This window comes from Plectropomus leopardus, chromosome 6 (genome assembly GCF_026936395.1).
Source record: "Plectropomus leopardus strain MGB_pleo_1.0 chromosome 6, ASM2693639v1, whole genome shotgun sequence".
Classification (NCBI taxonomy): domain Eukaryota; kingdom Metazoa; phylum Chordata; class Actinopteri; order Perciformes; family Serranidae; genus Plectropomus; species Plectropomus leopardus.
The window spans coordinates 22647665-22671130 of record NC_142181.1 but is presented as its reverse complement, the minus strand read 5'-3'; the positions used below and the strand labels follow the sequence as shown (position 1 = coordinate 22671130).

At 40.0% G+C, this 23466-nt stretch overlaps 1 protein-coding gene across 1 annotated transcript in view; it reads right to left on the bottom strand.

The window, feature by feature from the left end:
* Positions 1-22521, bottom strand: part of LOC121943467 (rho guanine nucleotide exchange factor 26-like) — a 61524-nt gene extending 39003 nt beyond the window's left edge. Inside the window, exons 1-12 of the mRNA XM_042486984.2 lie at positions 21842-22521; positions 19761-21330; positions 18794-18845; positions 18507-18649; positions 15564-15620; positions 14872-15032; positions 10466-10618; positions 10185-10314; positions 9576-9650; positions 8265-8354; positions 7595-7749; positions 939-1148 (exon numbers count right to left, since the gene is read on the bottom strand). Coding sequence (XP_042342918.2) covers positions 939-1148; positions 7595-7749; positions 8265-8354; positions 9576-9650; positions 10185-10314; positions 10466-10618; positions 14872-15032; positions 15564-15620; positions 18507-18649; positions 18794-18845; positions 19761-21260 — 2726 coding nt within the window. The 5' untranslated portion in view covers positions 21261-21330; positions 21842-22521. The remainder of the gene's footprint in view (positions 1-938; positions 1149-7594; positions 7750-8264; positions 8355-9575; positions 9651-10184; positions 10315-10465; positions 10619-14871; positions 15033-15563; positions 15621-18506; positions 18650-18793; positions 18846-19760; positions 21331-21841) is intronic.
* Positions 22522-23466: the final 945 nt, after the last annotated feature.

Below are 23466 nucleotides of genomic sequence, written 5' to 3'. Positions count from 1 at the left end.
ACAAAAATAGATGCCCAGGATAGATGGTTGGGTCACACGGCGTTAAGTCAACAAAACCATTGTCTGGTGCAGCCGGTCTATGTTACAGTATGACTAATAAACATCCATTTCCTAGGTCACTTAAACAAAACGCAGTCGGGCTCAGGCTGCGGCTTGAGAATAGATGTAACTAAATATCCCTGTGACCTGTACTGATCCAAAAAGAGACTAAGAAATAAGAGCTAAGTAGAGAGGGGTACTGGGATTTTCTTACTTCAAGTTAAAAAGCATATTAAAGCAGGTAAAGGAATGATAAGGGAGTAGGAGTAGTGTTTAAGGAGAAGAGACAGAACTGAGCTAGAGCAACACTCTGCTTTCTTGACTAAAAAAACGAATATCAAACTCATGAGTAGCTTAACCTGGTCATATGTATGTAAAAAGATTCAGGATTATTATAATGTTAAAGGAAACTAGAATTTATTTCAAATTCTAATTATCTCTAATTCTAATAATTTTTGAGTCCAAGTGGACGTTTGTGCAAAAGTTAAGGGCATTCTCTCAAGGTTTTCTTGAGATATTGCCTTCCCAAGAATGAGATGGATGCAATGAGCAGAGTAGACTTTGACCAACAAAATCTTAACAGTTCATCCTTGACTGCAAGAAATTCCCTCACTGCGAGATATCGCGTTCAAAACAATGAGACTGACAAGGTCACGATGAGTGTGACCATTGACCTATGACCACCAAATTTTACTCAATCCATCATTTACTCCAAGTACATGTTTGTGTCAAATTTGAATGATTCCCTCCAGGCATTCTTAAGATATTAAATTCAAAATAATGTGACTAAGTACGGATGGAAGGACAAACTGAAAACATGATGCCTCTGAATCTGTAACTCAAGTGAAACATAAACAGCACAATAAGGAGGAACAAATGTTTCAAAATAGAGCACTTACAGCAGCTCTGTCCCCAGGATCATGGGCACCTTTTCACCCGAGTGGTTGCTACGGAAACACAGGCGGAAAAGATGGTTGGCGCCGGCTTGCCGTGAGCTCAGCATGCTGGCGGTGCTTCTGACCGGTGACAGGTTGAGGTCCTCAGGCTGGCAGGGACCCACCCAGATCTGGTCCCTCAGAGCGTAGTCGATCACAGTGTAACTCTCCTCGCTGGAAAAGAGACAGAAACCTTGAATAACATTTCTCTTAATTCAGTGGCAGTCATCGATCAAAGTCAAGTCAATTTATTTTAGTGTCACAGAAGTTTGCAGATGTAGGCCTTGAAGTATGACACAACACCCATCATTTAAACTACTCATGAATAAGCTAATTAACAAACTGGAAGAAGATTCAGATAAACAATCAATCAATCATGCATTTGTCACATGGAATTATACAAGGTAACGCTCCAGAGGAATATGATCTGTCAGCTCCTGCAACTTGTGCAATTTAAGTTAGTCATTTTTGCTTCTTGTTACATTGTGGGCTGCTGTTTTATAATGTTCATGTTTCTGAAAGTATATGGAAATAAAACAACAGCTCTTCTAAATGGAAACTCAAGACACATACCAACGCATACAAACAGAGCTGGATCATTGCGATAATTTACGCTCTGAAAAGTTAAAAAGCACCACTCAGTTTTGGATATTGGTGTCAAACAAATATTTATTTATTCTAATGTATGTATTTGTTATTTATACAGCACAACGGGCCTCATCCACAAACAGCGTGGACACACGTAACTGCATAAACTGTGTGCACCAACATTTCGCAAACAAATTCAGGATCATCAACACTTAATCCAGGTGTCTTAGAAAATGTGAAAACTTTCTAACTACATGCATAGCATATGAAAACCTAATTCAAAAGGCCTCGGAAGACAACAATACTTAACACCATTAATTTTCTAATGCGTTGGCCAAATGTAATAAAAAGCCATGGATGTGATGCCCTTTCATTCTCATCAATTATTGTCAAAATTAAAACTGGTAAATATAAAATGTGAGTGTTCCATCCTTGGCTTAGTATATGTCCAATAAATGAAATATCACAGTTTTGGTTTCCTTTGTTTTATTTAGACTACTTTGTCAGCAATGACTGGCTACTCCCACCAATTTCTAGTGCCATGTAATTGTTCATATATAAAAGGTACATATATATATAACAGATTCTGATTTACCTCAACGCAGGTATTAATATATCTAGCCTTCTGGTACCTTATGCACCAGAGTTACCCATATCATAAATCCATAATATCTGGTATGGCAGACATATGATTGTTTTAACAAATTAACTACATCATTTTTATAATACAATTTGCCATCTGGTTTCTTTAGTGCATGCCTACATTTCCCATGAGTACCTCTACCTGAGCATGACCCTGTGTATTCAGAGTTAGTTCGAAACATCTGGAAATGATTGTGGAACATGGCACCTCTAATGCAGCACTGAACCTGGATAAAAAAAAATGTGGGTGTGTTTTCATAGTTTTCTGAAGATAAGCAGCTGAAGTTCAGCCCACTTGTGTTTCATCAACCTGAGACTCAAACAGCAGCCGAGCTGAGAAACTACTGGACAGAAACAAGCTTCTTGTAAGCCAGCATGTCCATTAGTGTGCTAAACACATGAGCACAGACAGTGGTAACGGTTAACAAGCAGTAGCTAACAGTGTATATGTCCATGTCTTCCTGTCTTGCTGTTTTAATCACTCTAACACGCACGCACGCACGCACGCACGCACGCACGCACGCACGCACGCACACACACACACACACACACACACCTACATACACTCTGGACCCTGGGGTCACGACTGGTTGGAAGTCCTGTCACGCTTAGGAGGTTCTCAACAAGGTTCAACTGTTACCCATCAGCCCCTATTGTCAAGCAGTCAATTAACTTAAAGCCTGTTACCCACAACCAATTTGACTTTTTGGTAGAGGAGACAGACACTAAAGGGGGAGAGAGCAACAGATCAGATAAAAGCAGAAGGAGTGGAAGAAAAAGCAAGTGGCGAGTGAGTATTTGTTCAAAAGCCACATCCAACTGTAACCACAAGCTGCTCTCTGCCTCAGGCTCACCACACTGACCTGGAGCTTAAAGGAAGAGGGTGACGTTTGGGAAAATAGGCTTATGTGCTTTCTTGCCAAGAATTCGAAAAGAAGATTTATACAACTCTCTTATGCATTTGTTAAATATGTTTCTTCTCCCAAGTCCAATCACTCATACTCACATTTTCAACCAGTTTTACAAACCTATAGATTTCTCACAGTATATTTCTGTCAAAGCTTTACACTATAAAACAGCATCCATCCCTCCTCTTTATCTGAAAATTAAAATCGATTTACGCATTAATAGAAATGATGTAATAAATGTAACTTTATTAGGATTTAAAGAGAATAATAGTTTATCATGAATTATATGCATATTTTAAGGAGTTTCTAAAGAGTAAAAACTGTGTATATAAAAATGGGCAAAACTACAAACTACTTTTTTAAAGATACATATTTACTTATCTTAAAATGTTTTTAAATCAAGACAGACTTTTGGTTGGCCTATCCAAATATGTTCTTTTTTTTCTCTGTCCTTATTCATGTGATGCTGCTGTATTTTATTTATGGCCTTGGGTGGTGTGTTTGATATGATATGGTATGATATATGAAATGATATGATATATGATATGATATATTTGTCTTTTTTATTGTTTTTCATTGTGTTTTAATTGTGTAATTTGTTTTTTATATATATCACACACTTTGTGGTTTTGTATCTGTGAAAGGTGGTATTCAAATAAACTTCACTTATTTGCTTAATTTTTCAAGTGAGGAAAAAAATTCAAGGTGGTTTGTAAGATTTGGTTAATTTCTTTTTTTTTCAAACCCTTGAAACGTGTGTATATTCCATTAAAATCCCCTTCAAATACTGCAATAAATTATTTTTTGTCCATGTTGACATCATCATTACATCATTAATTCAGACCTTTCAGTAAACCAATATCCTGACAATAGCAAACTTTACCTAGCTTGAAATTTATAGTCATCAGCATTTTGGAGCCTGACAGCCCCCCAGGTGAAATTCTACGAATGCCATTTACATGATGCTGGGGAATGGGATGGGTGGGGAACTGGCATGTTTGTGGGGTGAGTTTTCTGTGCGGGTGAATACACAGTGTTGGATAATTGCTAAATACAGGAATGAAGTTGGGAAATTGTCTAAATATTCTATGGAAAAATGTGGGAAAGAAGCGTTAAAACGTTGATTAATAAGAGAATGGATCTTTCTACTGCGTGGCTACTACACTGAAACAAACACACACACTTGCTGGAATGAAAACCTCTCTGCAGCTATAGAGATAGCGCAGGCCTCTTTCACACGTCATCACAGCTGTGCCAGCTCCCATGTTGCCAGTGTACAACCAGTTCTTCAGCACACAAGAAGAATTAACGCAAATCCTCAGAGAGATATTGAGATAGGACTTTAAGTCAAGCATGCATGCTGACACATACCTACAAACACACACACACACACACACACAGACACACACACGGTAAGAGCATAATGTTCTAGTGCAAAGTACAGTAGGAGTGTTGAGACTATGGCATAGTCAAACAAACAGAGGGAGGAGAAAAAAAACTAAAACAGAAAGTGTTGGGATTATAGGCTTGCACGCACACTCACACAGTAGAAAAAAACCCCACAAGGTCATGACCACGAAAAACAAGGGAAGGACAGAGAGAGAAAAAAGAGGGAGAGAGAAGACCTCAACAATACTGAATGTTTAAATGATGCCCGATATCACACAGGAAAACGGGGGGTGAAGATGAGAGAAGAGCCAGCTGGTGTGGACTCAGTGTTATGTAAGTGTTCCTGTGAACCAGAGAGCAGCAGATCAAAACTCCCCCCGCTGTGTGACAATAGGCCAGTCTGACACAGGCTTGGTTTCACTGCCAGTTTCACTTTGGATCCAGTTTGAGGTTTATAAAATAACAGATCTCTTATCTTATCTTCTTTTATAATAGCAACTATCGCAATTATTTTCTATAGAAATCAAATGTTTTTTTTCCATTGAACATAAAAAAGTACTAAAAAATTCCATCACGGTTTCCCAGAGTCCAAGTTTAAGTTCTCAAATGTCTTGTATTATCTGATCAACACTCCCAAACCCAAAAATATCTGATTTACAGCCATATAAAAAAAACAGAGAATAGCAGCAAATCCCCACATTAGAGAAACTGGAATGAGAGAATATTTGGCATTGTTGTTTAAAACCATTAATCTATTTAAAAAAACAGTCACCAAAAAAAATAGACTCCATCAGACTGACTAATTGTTTAAACTCAGATTTATAACCGTAATTTTTTTTAAAGCAGCAGTTTGTAGGATTTAGTGGCACCTAGTGGTGAGGATCTCAGATTGCAACCACCTGAAACTTGTCCCGTGTGCCAAGCGTGAACTCCTCGTTAGGATGCCTTCAGTACTCACTGTTCAAGAGGATTTTACCAGGAGCTAAATTATCTGCAGAAGTTTCTTCCCATTTAAAACAAACACACTGGGAGATTAACACCAGTAAAAAACTGAAAAAATCAATCTCCCAGTAAAAATTTGTGTTTTCCGCCGCTGCTCATCGCAGACAGGCTGTTAGCCCAGCACGTGCTAATGTGTACTCACCTTTCTTTTTTGGTGACTTAACATCCAGACATTCAGGAGGTTTTTACCAAGAGCCGAATTATCCAAAGAGGTCTGTTATTCCCCAAAACAAATTGATCAGGTGATTTAAACCAGTAAAAACACCGAATGAAGCAGATTCACTTTAAAAATCAGTGTTTTTCCGATGCTGTACGGGTCATCGGGGCTGCTAACTACAGTGGCCAATGCAAAACACGAATGGCCCCATCTAGAGCCACTGTTTGGGCTTCTGTAGAAACATGGCAGAGAAACATGGCTATCTCTGTAGACAAGGACCTGCTCCACATGTATAAACAGCTCATTCTGAGGTAATGTTTGTAGATGATTATACACACGAAAACATAATTATTCTATAACATTTCGTTTCTGCCAATAAATACCACTAAATCCCACATGCTGAACCTTTAAAATCATTAAAAGCTGAACTGATGCAGACTTAGAATTGATAAATGCTATTGCACCCCATTCAAAGACAGCATACTTATCTTTAGGATTCCCAATCAACTGATACATATTTGGGCTCTATTTCCTCTGAATGCTAAAATATATATAGTCCTAAAATATATAGTCCTATAAAACAGTAAATAGTCTCGGGTTGTAGGTTCTCTGTTCTGTCTGCTGTGTAAGTGCTGTGGCTTTGACCTTTTCCCCTTCATGGTATTCCTCGAAATGTTAACTCATGAAAAATGAGACTAGAAGAAGCAAAGAGGATTCAGGCACATAAGAGTATTGCATCTGGCAACAAAGCTTGGTTAGCTGCTTTAAAGACACACACACACACACACACACACAAACACTCGAGACATAATGAAAAGGAAAAGAGCCATTACAGCATTATGTCTAGGAGGGTTTATGACCTGGCTGTGCCTGACCAGCCTCGTGTACCCCTGGTGTGTTTTTGTTTTGATTACTGCAGATGGAGTGCAGTAGAGTAGCGTGCCACAGCAGGGCTCCAGCACTCACCCGCAGCACAAACCAATATTATAACAGCGTCTCCCATTCAGACGCACACACACGCATAAAAACACACTGTGATTCCGGAGCACTCCCTTTTCCCAAATCCCTCTTACAAACACAGGCCTGACACCACACACTGCTGGAGTCTGCCGTCCTGGATCAGATTCCCAGAAAAATATCACAAGGAATGTTTTTTCCCCTTTATTTAATGATTCTTAGGAACTCTTAGTTTTGCAAGTGGCGGGACAATCAGTTCCAGACACAGATGGAGATGGACGGGAAGCAATTTTTTTTTTTGGCAAAATAGACTGCGCGCACACCCACACTACACACATGCAAATGAAAACCACATAATTTCAAGGAAGTCCTCTTTATGGCATGCTTCACAATGTTGCCTAAAACTGGAGGAAACAGATGAGGGTAAAGCAGACTCACTGACATTAAGCAGGTCTACTTGCTCGAGATGATTCATGGCATCAGGACATGTTGAAACCTCGACAACATTTAAAAAAAAACAGGCTCGGATTCATGATGCCAAGTCGCAGCAGGTTCAGGTAACTGCACCTGTTCAGCTTAATAAACACACCCATAAAGCAGAGGAAGTTTGGGCTGTGCATCTGAGAGTGCAAATCCCTCTTGACTTTATAAAAATCTTCCTCCATCCTGCTGGTAATGACGTCATATTTTGACTGTGAAGCTGTTGTTTTTCGCTCTTGTAATTTCATTGTTTCACTTTCATTTCAGCATAGATCTCAAATCTTCACCTGAACAGGCTCATTTGCCACAACAAGTTATAAAAAAAACAAACTACACAGACAATGTCACACACCTTATACTCAGGGTTCACACACTCTCACAGTGAAAATCAACGGCTTATGTTTACACTTTCGGCCTCAACGTGTCAGAACAGGTGAGTTATGAGAAATGGCTGCACACCGAAGCCACGCTCACACCACACACAGAACCAGACTCACCTCTTCTTCCTGGTGACGATGAAAACGTCATTGAAGAGGAAGAAGTAGACTTGTTGCCGCGACGTCCGTTTGAGGAAGATGCCGTTGTCCTCTACAAACGCAGTCAGTTCTCCTCTCTTTACCATCCACCGGGAGGATGAGACGAGCGGGAAAGGCTGGGGGAAAAGCAGAAAGAAAAATGTGATGAACAGGCAATAAATCTAACCAAATACAGTATTTTGATGTTGGTATTATCAAAAATGTGTGTGTGCATGTGTGAACAGCTGGTAATGAAGGCTGAGAATATGTTCGAGAGACATCTGTGCATACCAAATGTGCCAACAGCTATTTTCCACACTACTTAGACACACTGAGCCTGCCAAGTTTTGTGTGCATTGTGTGTGTAGATACAAGTGAGTGACGGTGGTGTGTCTCCATATGTACATGCATGCTAATACACCACTGCATAAGCACATGTTTTATGTGCTTAATAAATACACATTTAAAGAGACATTTAAACAGTTTGGGAAATACACACGTTTGCTTTGTTGCTGAAAGCAAAAAAGCAAATCTGAACAAATTTCCCAAAATGTTGAATCGTCTCTTGTTCATGTCAGCTGAATTACGTTGTTTTCAAAATATATTCTACCTAACATGCAACTATTTCACATAATTCACGCCATGTCAATACCTTGATCTTGAACTCGAGCTGAGAGTTGATGGTGTACATCATCTCGGTTCTCTCCATCGTGCGAGCTCCCTCATTACACTTCCTTACCACCTGCTCACACACAAACACATAGTATCTGTTAGTTACAATAAACAGATTCCTTCAGCTTTTTACTTTCTTTCTATTAATTCTTAAATACCTGCTCATATTTATCGAAGTGAAAATGAGCTCTTTTTATTGCAATTTTGGATAAAAATTCAATTCATCACCAAAATACAATATTAAATAGGAAGTGAATGCCTTGTTGCCTAATCCAAGGCTGCAGACAAATAGCCAAAAAAAAATTAAAATGTCCCATGTCTTTTCTTAAGTTGGTTTCCTTAACCTCAATGGAAAATGTCATGATGTCAAGGACAGATAGCATAATTTATAAGGACTCAGCAAAAGATAAATGCAGTAGTAAGAGAATGAGACTGCATGAACTCTAGACCATGTAATTATGAGACTGGCATGGACGTCAGTACGACATGAGAAACAAGTAGAACTTTGAAATCAGGCAGACATAAAATTTTGGTTGAAATGAAAATCAGGTTGACAATATTTTAAACTTTTTTGGAATTTATGTTATGTGGACATTAACCTTATGACGCTGGGTATTGTTCTCGAAACCTCAGGAAAAATGTTGTTATTCTACATGAAGATGTTTAGAAAATATTGTATTTTAGCTATTTAACAACACAAAAACTTTAAACCAACATAATATTAATGTCATCTGTTGCCAGTATTCTGCATCAAATCAACAGTGGTGCTAGATATTGTGGTGACACTGAATTATGTTACCCAATGTCACATCCTTAATCAAACCAAATATCAATGTGTAACAACATTGGTGGCCAGCTGGGGAATGATACCGGCAGGGGTGACTTTAAATGTAATCTCTATTAAAAGATCCTTCATATTTGCCTCGAATATGTAGGTGACAGGACGTGATTTTGTTATTGGAAGTGTTTTGGTTTTGGTTTGTAGTCTGAGTAGTATTGACCAATCACGTTTAAATTACAGGTAAACAGTCCATGGGGAGAAGCCCAAATGCAATTTTGGAACTTTTCAAGCACCTTTCCTCATATCTGAAGGATTCAAAGAGCCCTTCTCATTGCTGCCACTTAAATACTTTAGAGTCACTTCAGTCAGATAGGAACCTTCCAAAGATATATAGATATATATCAAAATAATATGTATAGATATGCAGCTGAAAATTTCTGTAAATATAAAAACAGAAAATCCAGCATGAGTTTGTGTAACATTTATGGTTGACTCCTTAAACCCACGCACCTTGCTGACTGCTTGTAAAGCCGTCTTACATTCCTCATACTGTGCCGAATCTTTTGGTGTCTTCTGACAAATTGTCTGCAACACAAAAAGTCAAGGCTTAAATCAGTCATTCTAATTCATGATGTGAAAAAACATCCATGCACAGAAACATAGAACACTTCATTGCACTCATGCGCATCACACTCTGCCAAAGGCCTGATAAAATATTGATGCGTAGATAAAACTGTGGGAAGCAAAGAATTATAACCAAACTTTCTCAGGATCCAAAAGCCTCTGACTGTATAAGCTTAAACCCCAGAGTCCCTCAGGAGATGCTGACAGAGGATGGGAGGAAGGGGGATGAAAGTAGAGCAAGGGAGAGGAAGAAAGGGGGGGTCGAGTGGGGACAGAATAATGTGAGTGCCACAGGAAGCATGAAACTGAGGAAGAAAGAGCATTATAAGGAATAAGGAAGAGAGAGTACATCAGTTAAGATTATCAAGGATGATGTAAGGTCACATCTTTGAGGTTAGAACACATCCCATGTAGAATCAGTCAGGGCAGTATGAATAAACAAACTGTTGCGTAAGAGTCAAAGTCTTGTGACTCCAAAGCTCATGAAACACTCACATCCATGAGCAGAGGCAGGCGAGTGATTCTCTGCATGGGCAGGATGAGGAAGGAGATCATGGGGAGGTTCCTGCAATCTGGGTGGCTCTCGATCCTGGTCAGCACCTCCTTAAAAACTGGATTCTTGGACCTGCATGTGAAGGAGATTGGATGTTCAGAAAGAGAAGTAGGTGAGTGGGAGGAAGAACAAACTCCCTGGTTTAAAATCTCAGAACAGTTCAGTCGGATATAATCCATGAGAGATATGATATGAAAATCTGTTTGTCTGCTCGGTCACTCACACCAGCCTCTGCAGGGTTCTCTGCTGGTACACCTCATTGGAGCAGTACGTGACGTAGGGATCAAAGTTTGACTGAGCATGTTTGTTCACGATGTCACTGATGTCATCGATCACAATGTTCTGCTGGTGTTTTTCCTCCAATTCCTTAAAAAACCTGAGCACAGGATGAATCAGGGTTAGTATGTCAGGGCTTCATACCGAACATGACAATAACACATCAAATCATGACTCACTGGGGAAAATATAGGATACAATGACAGATACAAAGTCGGGAAGGCAGGAAGCACTGCCAACACCTTTCTTCCAAACCCGCTGGAAGATCACAAAAGAGGAACTCCCCGCCTCTTAAAATAGACATAGCCTACCATTAACCATAACACAGAGGCTTTTCCTCTTCCTGAGCTCCACCAGATGGCCCATTTAACGGCACGCCACATGGTCAGCTTCAAGAGAGTGAGTGTTTTTGCATGCACAATTCGAGGTGACAAACAGGAAGATGTCGGACAGACACGGGACGCTGACCTTGACCGCTCGGACTGAGTTTGAGCTCATCTAGACCAATTTCAACCTGCCCCACATACACAGTAGGCTGTGACTATCTATGGGAAACAATGCCTCTTCTGAACATGTAGCTTTGTGTCCCTGCCTGACCTCACACTATTTGAACTATACCCTTTCTAACGGGGTCATGAGCAGCAGAAAACACACACATGTTGCCCTGTCCTTTGGACCATGTCGTAAAGGTGTGCTTAGGGCTTTAGCAGGTCAAGGTTGCTCAAATCCAGGCTGTGCTCTTTCCTAGGGCAAAACTTGCTGATCCTAATACCAGAATGCCATGTGTGAAAAGGTCAAGGAAAGGAGGTTAAATCTGGGTGAGGGAAAAAAAGGAATTGTTAAAAATTAGGCTGCTGACCAAGTATTATCAGGGTTTTCCACACATTCATTTAGTTGTGGCCTCCCGCCACAATTAAAAATCCACCACCACAAATAGATTATCTATTTTTGGACCTGGACTTTTCACTAGGATCAGTGCTGTAATGTATATACCTTTTAACCAAAAGGACCTCTCAAAACGCAGAGTGTACTCTGGACACAGATGGAGCAGCAGAACATCAGGCAAACACTTCATTAATTGATTTTTTAATTGATTTTATTTTATTTACATTGCTTACTTTACATTTGCTTATTGACTTTGTTTGGTTGTTTGTTTACTTTTCTTGATTGCATGGCATTTGTTATTCTTATTGAGGTGAGATTCCTCAAGAGCCCCTAGGGGTTTCTTAGTCTCAAATGCACAACCATGTCTTCTTTTGTTGTTGTATTTCTGTTTTATGTTCTGTTTTGTGCAAATAAATCTCAAATCTTAAAAATATAATTAATATCTGTATCACAATCTTAAAAGGGGATATGCTTATGGAGTACTGGATGATTGCAAAAATGTAAAATTAGTGGTGTTTGTGAGTGTGTGTAAATTTTAAGAGCCAATAAGAGCCCATCAAAGTGAAACTTAACTCTTCATTCTGCTGAGTCTAAAAGTTTGCATTCACTTGCTCTACTGGAGAAAACAAACATTTACCAGCCAGCCTCCCTGTCAGTCTGCCTTGGTGTTACAGAATGCTGCTGAAATTCTAATACATGTCATGATACAGAATGAGGTATCTAATATCCTGAGGCTGCACCGGAAAGCCAATCAGCACTTGCATTTAAAATACTCAACAGACCTCCCACTCACTATCACACACACAGACTACCCAGGAGCCTGCAGGTGGAGTGAAATTTCTATTTTCTTTGAGAGGTTAAACTCAAAGCCTGACTATCTGTTCCAAGTAAAACATCTTGTTTAACCAGTGCTGCAGGCAAATTTATATCTTAAGAGCTGCTGCCCCGCCGTCTCTATGCCCTCCATTCTCTTCCCTGGGGCTATGAAGGTCTGAGTAGTAGGTGGGGATGGTAAAGTATTGCATTACTGTGTGGGGTCTGGGTATTGGTATGAGAGAGGGGAGTGAAATGGGCTGCAGCACGTCTGAGCACAAGAAGAAATTGTTGAGGAATTTGCAGATACCTCCATTCATGCAAATGAGGAATGAGGTGTAAATAAAGTACAAATAATGCCCATGTCAATCCACACGTGCCTAATAAGCTGCAGAAGGTTAAGAGTATTATTAGTAGAAACAGTTCTTCCTTCATGACAAGGAGATTAAGTCAAATGTACATATAGATGGCATACAGTATGTCACGAGTAAATCTTTCTCTGAGGAGGGGGCTGAAATCCTGACATGGAATCCTTGAGCAAATGTCATGAACAGTTGCACAGGGGAGGCAGTGAATGCTCTGGGCAAACTTACAACCTTAGTTTAACCTCATTCCATGCTCAGATTTATCTACCGATAATATTAACCCTGGATTTTTGAGAATAACCCATGAACTTGCTAACAGCTTGATGGCAAAGTAGGTTCAGTAACGTGGCTGAGAAAGGGAAAATCTTAGGCTGTAAAACTTTAATCGTGAGCTCTTAAGTCCCTATGACAAGGTGTTAGACTGACATCACTCCAGTAATAACTTGGGAATGAGACTACAGCCATGGTGAACAGTGACTTCAGAATAAAGCTACTGCCATAATGAATACAGGCTAGGACTGGGTGATAAGGCTTGTAAAATAATATCGTAACATTTTTACACTATATCGTGATACATGATATAGTATATCTCAACATTTTAAATTATATTCTACTACCACAATACTAAAATACTAAATAAACCAATTTTAAAATAAAGTTCAATAATGAAATGCTACAATAACATTAAATAAAGTACTGTTATAGTAAAGTTTAATGTAGTACAGCTATAGTAACGTTAAACAAAACACAGTTATAATACAGTTAAATAAAGTAATATTATAGTAATGTTAAATAATGTGCTATTATAACAAAGTCAAATAAGTACTGTTATAATTGATTTAACATACTACCGTCATAATGTTAAACATATTACTGTTTAATTAGGTTAAAAAAAGCGCTGTTATAGTAAAGTTAAATAATGAGCAATTATAACAAAGTCAAATAAGTACTGTTATAACTGAGTTAGATAAAATACTGTTATAATAAAGTCAACAAAATACTGCTAAACTGGTAAAATACTACCATCATAATATTAAACAAAGTAATGTTTAATAAACTCTTATAGTAAAGTTAAATAAAGCACTGTTATAGTAAAGTTAAATAAAGTACTGTTAGAGTTCTGTTACAATGGAAGAAATCAAAGCTTTTATTCTGAAGCGCCCAGCTCATCTCAGACTGGAAGTGTTTCTGTTTCTTGCTTTGAAGTCGAATTTCTGGTAAGATATTAGCAGTTAGCAGAAAGTTTGTGTCTGTGAGAGCAAGAGAGCCATAGCAGAGAGTGAGAGATGTTTGAACACCGAAGTGAGTCTAATGCCAATGGCTTTCAAGAAAAGACAATTTATACCTGATGTCCACAATATAGTCATTTGATACATTCCACGTAGAACAAGCCGCCATATTGAGTACATCCGATATATGGCCCACCCCTTATTAAGGCCATTATGATACTGAAGTAAACCCATAAAAAACAACATGAGAAACGATACCATACTTAAAATCACAGACACATATCAACCTAACGAAGAACATATGGGCTAAGAAATTCCTCTGTCAATCATTTGTAGAAATAATGGAGCCCAGTACACACAGTAATTGCTGTAGCAGCACAATTTTCATTGGTCTTAACTTTCATGGCCTCTCATGCATGAGTGTTTCCATCGGTTTATGGGATACTTGGAAGACGTTCATGGTTACCTGGCCATGAATGTCATTTAACAGTCCACACACATGCACTGTAAAACATGATGGACGGGTACACTCAGAGGACTCATATCAGCAAATTTAGGCTATTGCATCCAGTCTGCTTTTCAGCTCTCTCAAACAGCAAAGGAATGTTCATGATGATAATAATTAAGCGTAATTGTTCTTTTGTTCTTTCACTCAATTTGCCCCTCAGCATGTGACCACACACACAGAGAGAGAAACAGCTTGGTGCTGCCTACCCACAATCCCTTACACACCGAAAACAACTCTGACTGAAGCTAGAGCGTCAGGCTGGAAGAATGGTACACAGTAAACAGTGTTTACAGACACGCCCCACTTGGAATGAGTGCGGTATACCGACTTTAAGTGCTGTTAAATAGGAAAATGATCCAGCTCATTAGCCAAAACCAAAACCACAAAACACTAATAGGCTTTTAAGGAACATGTAAGAGCAGCCTAAAAAATACCAACCAGTATGTCATTACCAACACTTCTCTCACTCGACACCAAAAACTCCACATAGTAATATACATCTGATAGTAACTCTGCTTTCATAAGCTATATTACAACACAACAGCACACTTACTTTTTGCTTGCCTCACAGACGTCTGTGATGTTGGAGAAGAGGTGGTGGTGTTCAGTCTTGGTCATGGCCTCGCTGAGCTCCGCAGAGTTCTTGAACATTCGGATCAGGATCTCCAGACTGTGGAGGTAGGAGTGCTCTGACGAGATCACCTCAAAAATGGCCTGTTGAAGGGCAGAAGAAAGTGGTCAGAGAGACTGAAACGAGGGAACTACTCATGTTTTATTTTGTTTTCATTTCACAATATTCAGTTTATCATCCTGACTCACTCACTTCTCTATGAAACAGGCTCTGTCATGAACATGCTTGACATACCTGTTCTCTACAATCACGTTTGGAATGCTATTAAACAATGTCATGCGCATCTGTCAAGCAATGTAATGCCTCTACTCATCATCTTGTTATTTTTAATTTGACAACAATTCAGGTAAATATTTCTTGGAACATCTGTCCTCCGCTCCCCTTTACAAAGCATCTGCTTTAAAGATAAAAGAGTGTTAGCCATGTGTCCTGCTGTACTCCTTTAATGGCTTTTTTATTGGTCTTAAATAAAGAGGAGAGTTTAAGAAGACCAAATGGACGGCTATACTCCCCCAGTGCTCAGCAATGCTTGGTGAATCTTCAACTGGTATACGTGCAGCCAAAGTTTGATTATTCCACTTCAAACCAAACAAAGTGTAAAATGTGATTCCTACCTCTTGTCTTTTGCGTTCTTCTTGACTCATCCGGTCAGACAGACCACTTTTCTTGACCTAAACAGAAAACAAAAATCAAGAAAAATAAAAAGAGGAATGATTGAGATCATGAAAAGATTTCAAATACAAAGTCACACTTGTCCGACGACTCTTTTGTCTTTCAGGTCAGGGGCCCTTTGAAATTGTAGCACGTTTGTGTGCATGTGTGTGTTTGTGTGCCACTGTTGTCCTCGCACACAAAGGAGCACTTTGCATACCACACTGAATAGAGAGCCAATGAAGTCATTATAGGAAACTGGAAAAGAAAGCTCTTTACTGAATAAAGAGGCACAGGGCTAGTGTAGAAAGAGAACATGTGTTGTTAACTGAAAAACTTAAAGGTAAATGTAATTTAGCTGAAAGCATATGTAAGCAAAACAAAGTGCATGTGCATGCTGGTATGTGGCTGGCAAGATTTGGTGCAGAGATCTTTGAATGAGATTGAAACAAAGCAATCTGTTGGAATGAACTGGGTGTGGAATGCTACTGAATTAATCGGCTGTGACTTTGCAAAAATCAAAGTAAGGTTGAATAGAAAGCATGCTTAACTCTCCTTTTCTACTAAATACCTGTATATCCAATTTAACCAGGGGCACATTCGCAGTATATTTTACCAGATCGCACATGCATGCACAATTCCTAAGAGGCCATCTGTCCTGCTTCCACTTGCTTCTCATCCTGTTTTGGTGTTAAGGCACAAGGAAGTGATACTGCTCCTGGGGGAGCCTTCCTTCTCTCTAGTATCTGCCCTGCAGCCCTCAGCAAACACTGAGAACAAACAAACCCGTAGCATACCAAACATCTCTTGTGGTTTTTTCTTTTGCACTCCTTTCACACATACATCACTTTTATTATTTCTCTTGCTCTTATTTCCTTTCTGCCAAACCCTCGACATCATATCAGTAAAACCAGCTATCAATTTAAGGCTATAAGGTTTTAGAGCCCGTCATGATGTCAAGTGAACTTCAGCCTGTTTTGCACGCCCTGTTTAGACCTGATATTAATATGTTTCCTGAGTGATTGGATCACAAGTGGAAAACTCTAAGCACTGACGTGTATGCACACAACACGTCCATAATGCGTCCAAAGGTTTGATCACTCAGACTATATTCCAAGGTTATTTTTTGAGTGGTTTACAAGGACATTTTGAAGAAGCAATGCTATGCTTGCAGGAAATTATGTAATATTTATTTAAATATAGAGCGAGGAAATGAGATCCAATCACAAGCGGTCACTCGGGACATATTGGGAGACGCATTCTAATACCAGGTGTGAATGGACAGAGCTGTCCAAATGTGATCGGATCACTCAAGATGCATTTTAATGTCAGGGAATAAACAGGGCTGCAGTAGGTTATGACAAAAATACAGTTAATTAGGTCTCACTATTCAATAGCTTATTACTACAATTTATTTTCTTTAAGCTCGAGTGCATATTTCTTTGTTTGAAGCAGAACAAAACAAACAAAATGTTAGGAAACTTAAGTGTCATGAGACACTATAGCTCAAGGGAAGCTCCACTGAAACTACAGGTGGCAATTCCTAGAAATGTGAAAATTCTGGGATGTGACATGTCACCAAACCCTAAATAGCAAGAGATACCAGTGGGACAGGGAGGAACTATTTGGAAAGGCAAGGCTCACATGATGACAACTTGTATATCTGGTTCTTGGCTTCCCTGGAACTAAACCTATTTCCTAACACATTATGACAGTGAAAGTGTCATGCCAGCATTTCCCGCAAAAAGTGAAAGTCAAGGAAGAATCCCACAGAGTTACATCATGTACCATCTGGCCAGACACTTTCACAATAACAAATCCACAGCTGTAAAGCAGCTGTGATGGAAAAAGAGAGTCCTGGTCAGCATGATAATGTCCGAGTCAGCTCAATTCACCTCTGTGTCTTCCTTGCAAACAAGAATAAAAACAACCCAAGACATTTTCTCAATGTTCTGTACTTTCAATCCAATTTTCATTTATTCGAGTCACAATGCATATCATTCTCAGTTCAGCAATTTCAGAACTAATCCTAATTGCCTCCATCTATGCCCTCGCCTGTTTTTGCTTCCGCACTTTCCATCCTAAACAAGTAAACAAACAGATGGGAATGTCTAAGTAGAACACTAAATTAGCTCATTCCCATCCTCTGTACTCCTCTATCAGTCCATTACAATCCCTAACTATATTATGTAATGAAGAGCCACCGCACTTCTCAGTAGAGGCAACATTTTAAGCATATTTGCAGTCTGACGAGTGTGTGGAGTTTGCCAACACACTGGCATTAGGCCCAGCAGGGCTTGCAAGACTTCCTGTGGGTCTGGCTGACTGTCTGCCTCCCGGCCCACCCGAGTCCTAGAAGAAATGCTCCTGCACTCCCTGATAAACAAAGTGAGGGGCAGAGGAAGGCAGAAACAGTGGGAGGATGGGTATGGACTGTAGCCAAACTGGATATGACAGCATTCTTAAGAGCACAAGCATTCCAAGTCTCCACAGCCGAGACACAGAGTGTATACTGTGTGTTTGTGTACAGGATGTAGAGAGACAGTGAGGCAGATATAGAAAGAATGGAAGCTATGACAAGTGTTTGTCTGTGTGCGTGTTATGTCTTATCACTAGGGTTGCAACGGCATGAGATTTTAATGGTACAATAACTGTGTCCGAAAATATTGCGGGTCAGAGTATTACAGAAATGTCATTATTATCAGTCAAAATGAACCCTAAAGGAATGAAAACAGAAGGGTTACTTTTGGTTGAACAAATATTTTACCGCTATAATTATGACTTGAAACTTTTTTTTTCATGGAAGTCTGTGTAAAAACATTTTTCATCCAGTTGCCCCCCCCCCCCTATCATAGATAAGCAAATGTCTACAATTTGCTCAACTTTTACATGACGACCCTACTTACCACACTGAGTTGGCTCCAGGAGGTGCGTATAGGTCTGTACTGCATCACAATGCCACTATCGGGTTTGGGCTCTTTGGAATCAGCATCCTCATCTGAATCATTATGTAAAGCCTTTTCCTGGTAGTTCTGGTACAGTTCTTCCTCTGAAACACGCATTTGTTTAACAGAGAGATCCATCACGTTGAAGTTTTAAAAAAGGAAGACAGTGTTTAGTAAGAGAAAGGACACAGAAAGAGTATAATAAAGGGTAATATGTGGTGGAAACAAAGTAGTTGGATGGTTCTCACCCTCACTGTCAAATGTCCGCTGACTGGTCAAAACTTTCCTCTTATCTGGGCTCTGAAAGAGAGAAGCAGTACAACTCTAAAGACTTGGACAAACTTGGACTGAATGAAATTGGCTCGTGTACCCCAGTCACCTGTCCATGACCTCACTGTGACCTTTCTGGTGACCTCCTCATTGACTCCTGGCTAATTACAGAGCCATTGTGTGTGTAAGTTTGTGTGTGTGGGCACAGTGTCACATTACATCATGTGTCCAACAACCACATTAATTGTTTCCTTGTAAGGCCCTGACTGACCTGCTGCTGCTGCTAAGTTTGTCTGACAATACTCAGCCTGTGTTGTCATTTTAAAATTTGGACTTAAACCTCCCAATACTGAAAAGTTCATATTATAGCAATCTTTGTGCATGGTCAAATTTAAACCCAGCAGACAGATTGTGATTGTAAATAACTGTCTGATAGAATGGTAAAGCAGTGAAAATACTCTTAATATATTGTAAACTTAAAATGATTTAGATTTTTTTTAGGTGGGACTCACATGTTTGCATTACAGTGCTGCTTACACAACACAGAAACGGCTTGACTGAGTCAATAAACCTGTTAATAACTGTTAGGTAAAATGATCATTCCTGTAACTGTGTGTGTAAAAGGGGCAGCAGCAGTAACACCTCACTAGCATTCGTCCTTTGCAAAAAAAAAAAATTTTAAATATCTGAATGACTAAACTGAAACACCTACCCAATTAACAAATACTCAAATAGCCGTCTTCTCCAAACTGGATGCGTGTCGACTAACATCTGTTGTAGGTAATATAATGGCTGTGGATAAGTACCCCATACAACCACACTCTGAACTGTCCCATTAGGACCTTGACACATTAAGTTTGCAAGTCTTTTAATTGTGTTATGAATACATTAGCTCTTGGTGATAACCTCCAAATTGAGAGCATCAGTGTTCTTGAGTGCACTAACCTTGTTTTTTCCAGGGCTTGTAGGCTTTTCTGTCTCAAGGACAAAAGGCTTTGAAATCCTTGGGCTGACAAGTTTGGGTGTCCCAGGAGTAGAAAGTTTAGGTGTTCCGGGGCTGGAGAGTTTGGGTGTCCCAGGGGTTGCAAGTTTTGGCGTCCCAGGACTCACAGGCTTGGCTGATCCAGGGCTAGTGAGGCTTACAGTGCCAGGGCTTGCTGGGCTGACTGGTGAATCTGGCTTATCCTCGTTCTGCCATTTAATGACAAGCTGTGACAACCGAAGGGCCTTTGGATCTAGCGATGGGACCTCAAGGTCTACTCCACTCACAACAGCTCTCCTGTAGGACGTACTCCTCAGACCTCTTCTTAGAGTCCCTGGGCTCTCACTTTCCCCATCCGTCGCCTCATTGTGGACCCCTCCTGTAGAAAAGTAGGTTCCTGTTTCCACCATGCTAAGAGCTTTCACTGCTCGCTTGGAATGATCCAACCCCAGCAGCCCTGCCAAACCATGGCCCTGCGGCTCAGAGGGTGGTGCTTTGCTCTGCCGAATATCCGACGCTAAACCCTTGGGAATGAGCTGCTGGGTGCCCATCTTCAGTGCAGCTGGGCTGTTAGTGCTGAGGACGATGGAGGGAGAGGGAGAGATAGACGGGGAGAGTGATGGAGACGTGGAGGAGAGGGAGGAAGAGGAAGAGGCATGCCTGGTGTCCTGTGAGGAGGCAGGAGAGAATGAGGACGCTCTATGGGGCATTTGTCCTCTGTCTGCGGGTGACGGAGAGCGTGGGGTAGGGGGGTCTGAGGAGGTGAGGGATGAAAGGGAGGGGATGCTGGAGGTGGAACTGTGAGAGGGGGTAGGGGTACGCCTAGCTGGAGGAGACGGGCTGGATGCAGAAGAAAGGGAAGACAGTTCATGGAAGTTGTTGTTGTTGGGAGTGCGTGGACAAAGGACAGGAGAGGAGTTAAGAGGAGCAGATTGGGGTGAACTCATCCCAAATGCTATCTGGTCTTTCCGTGAGCTCACACAGGACATGCTGGATGTGCGTTTCTGGGGGTCCTGGAGACACTTTTCCTGCCATACTGTCACTCCATTACTGGTTTTCTCCATGTTTCCATTACACACTCTATTGTCCAGTGAGTTGGATCTGCTGTCCTCAGACCTAAACTTGGACAGTGAGAAGAGTCCGCTGGAGAGGGGTCCGATGCTGATGCTTCGAACAACTCTGGTTTTCTTGGAGGGTTTTTGCAGAACGTGCTTCAACACCACGGTGTTCTTGCCCCAGCTCGGGGGTGTGACCATCAGTCTCTCGGACGGTTGGCTCAAGGTGAAGGAACACTTGTTATCCTCTACAGGGAAGTCTGTCGTCATGACCCCATTAATGTGGTAGCTGAGGGGTCGCGGTTTGGGTTTGCTTGGGTCCTGGGTGTTTTTACAATTGTCCGTGCGGCGCTTCCACAATGGGGTGATGTTTTTATTGGACAGGTCCACATCGTTGCCGATATCCATGGTGCTAGATTGTCCTCTCCACTATCTAAGCTCAGGGCCACAGGTCAAAGTTCAAACAATGATCTCTCTCCTAAGCGTAAACAAAAAAAATGACCAGTTTAGTGTCCACATTCCCAAAGTTTACTCATTAACAAGGAATTAGTGCAGATACTAGCAGCTACACTTGAACACAAGGGTAAAAAAAAAAGTTGTTGAATTGCGCAAAACAGAAGCCAAGCCAGTGAGGACAGCTGATAATCCTTTTGTATATGTTCACTGTGGTGAAATGCCCTTAATACAAGCACAAAGCTGTCATGATACTGTTCGCTGTGAGCAAACACTTAATTATTCCAAAAAGGACACAATAGTCGATGACATCCTTGAGTGTAGAGAATATATATTGTTTTTATCTCTTGTATCACTTAAAATCTGAACTTTTTTTTTTTTTGCTCCTCTGTTTACGTATAGGTCTATACTTGAAAAATATCACCACATAAAGAGGCAGGCTCCATTTTTTACTGCACAAAATAATATAATCGGTCTGACCTGTAGAAGCAAATACTTTTTCCAGTAGATTTAATGAGCTAAATGGTTCGACTTACCTCTAATCAGTCGATCTGCAGCAGAATGCGGTCATTGTACCTGCGCTTGCGTAAAATAAATCTTTGGCCGAGTAACAAAGGTTAATAGGTTTAATCCAGCATGGCATCGAAACAACACGGAGTTTCTGAAACTGAAGTTGTTGCCACAGAGTTACTGTGATCGACATGAAACTCGTGTGAGCGCGTCTGCAGCGCGGCGGAGTGAGCTGCTGAGTTTCTACGAGGAGGAAGAGGAGGAGGGAGGAGAGGTGAACAGGAGTGAGAGGGGAAAGGCAGGAACTCACCTCCCGTACGAGGCGACGGGCTTCAGGGACGTGGTTATGGTTTCAGTTGATGTGACGCATTTTCATTTAAAATAGTTAATGTTTAATAAAGCTGCACAATTGGATTAAAAAAAATAATATTCGAGTTGGTGTGTAATTATTATGATAATTTAGTTTTATGTTGTTTTTTTTTTCCACCAGGATGTCTAGGCATAAACATTCGTCCAGGTACGTTTAGAAAAGTTTGAAACGTCGTTTTAAGTTTTGTACGCATCTGTGCAAATGCTGCCTTGGTGTTGATTGATCAAATTAACCAGTTGCTGTTGTGCGCCATCGTGTGTTTTTTAGGAGTAATTGCATAATTGCAGTAATTCTCTAGAATCATTTCTACCTGCCTGACACGTTAAGGTTCTCCAAGGTTTTAATAGTAGGATGTGATAAAACATCTTAGCTAACTGAAATAAAAATTAAAAACAAGACTAAAAAAACAAACAAAAAACGGAAACTATATTGTGTACTAACAAAACTAAATGAAATAACTGAAACAAACAAACCCACTCTGGAAACTAACCGAAACTAAACTGACTTGAAAACAAAAGCTACAAACAAAATAAAATCCAATGTACAAAACAATAATTATATATATATGTACATATATATATATATATATATATATATATATATATATATATATATATATATATATATATATATATATATATATATATATGTACATATATATATATATATGCTGGGACATTTGTAGATGCTTCTAAAAGAGTCAAACACGATCAGTACGGATTTATAGTTTGTCATTTTGGCTCCAATAAAAATCCCTGTTGTGTAACTTGAGGCTGTGGTTCCTTCATGCACCACTGAAAATTCAAGTTTGCGAAATACTGTTTGACAAAAGTATTTCCTCATTAAATCCACACATGCAATGATGCTCGAGACACAGATTAAGATTTACACGGAAAGTACACAGTAGATGCCAACTTGTATACTGTAATTAACTGGTACTTAATGCAAGTAACTGATTAGACTGACATACTTTATGTTGTATGGATAGTGCCCCCGCGTGGCACTTGCGCGTGCGCCAGTATTTCAACCATTAGACCGCTAGGGGACACAGTTGTCATGTTTACTATTCATATGAAACCCAGAGCAGGCCAAAAGAAGTCGAACATCATTTGATAAGTATAGTCATATCAAATTAATACTATATACGATGTCATTTCAAATTGGCGAAATAGGTGGCTTTTTAGTTGTTTTATTGCTGTTTTTTACTCGAAAGGATGTTCACTTAAAATAAAAGATGTGTTTCCTACTGTGGTGCAATAAAACTATTCCAGCATTTAGTGC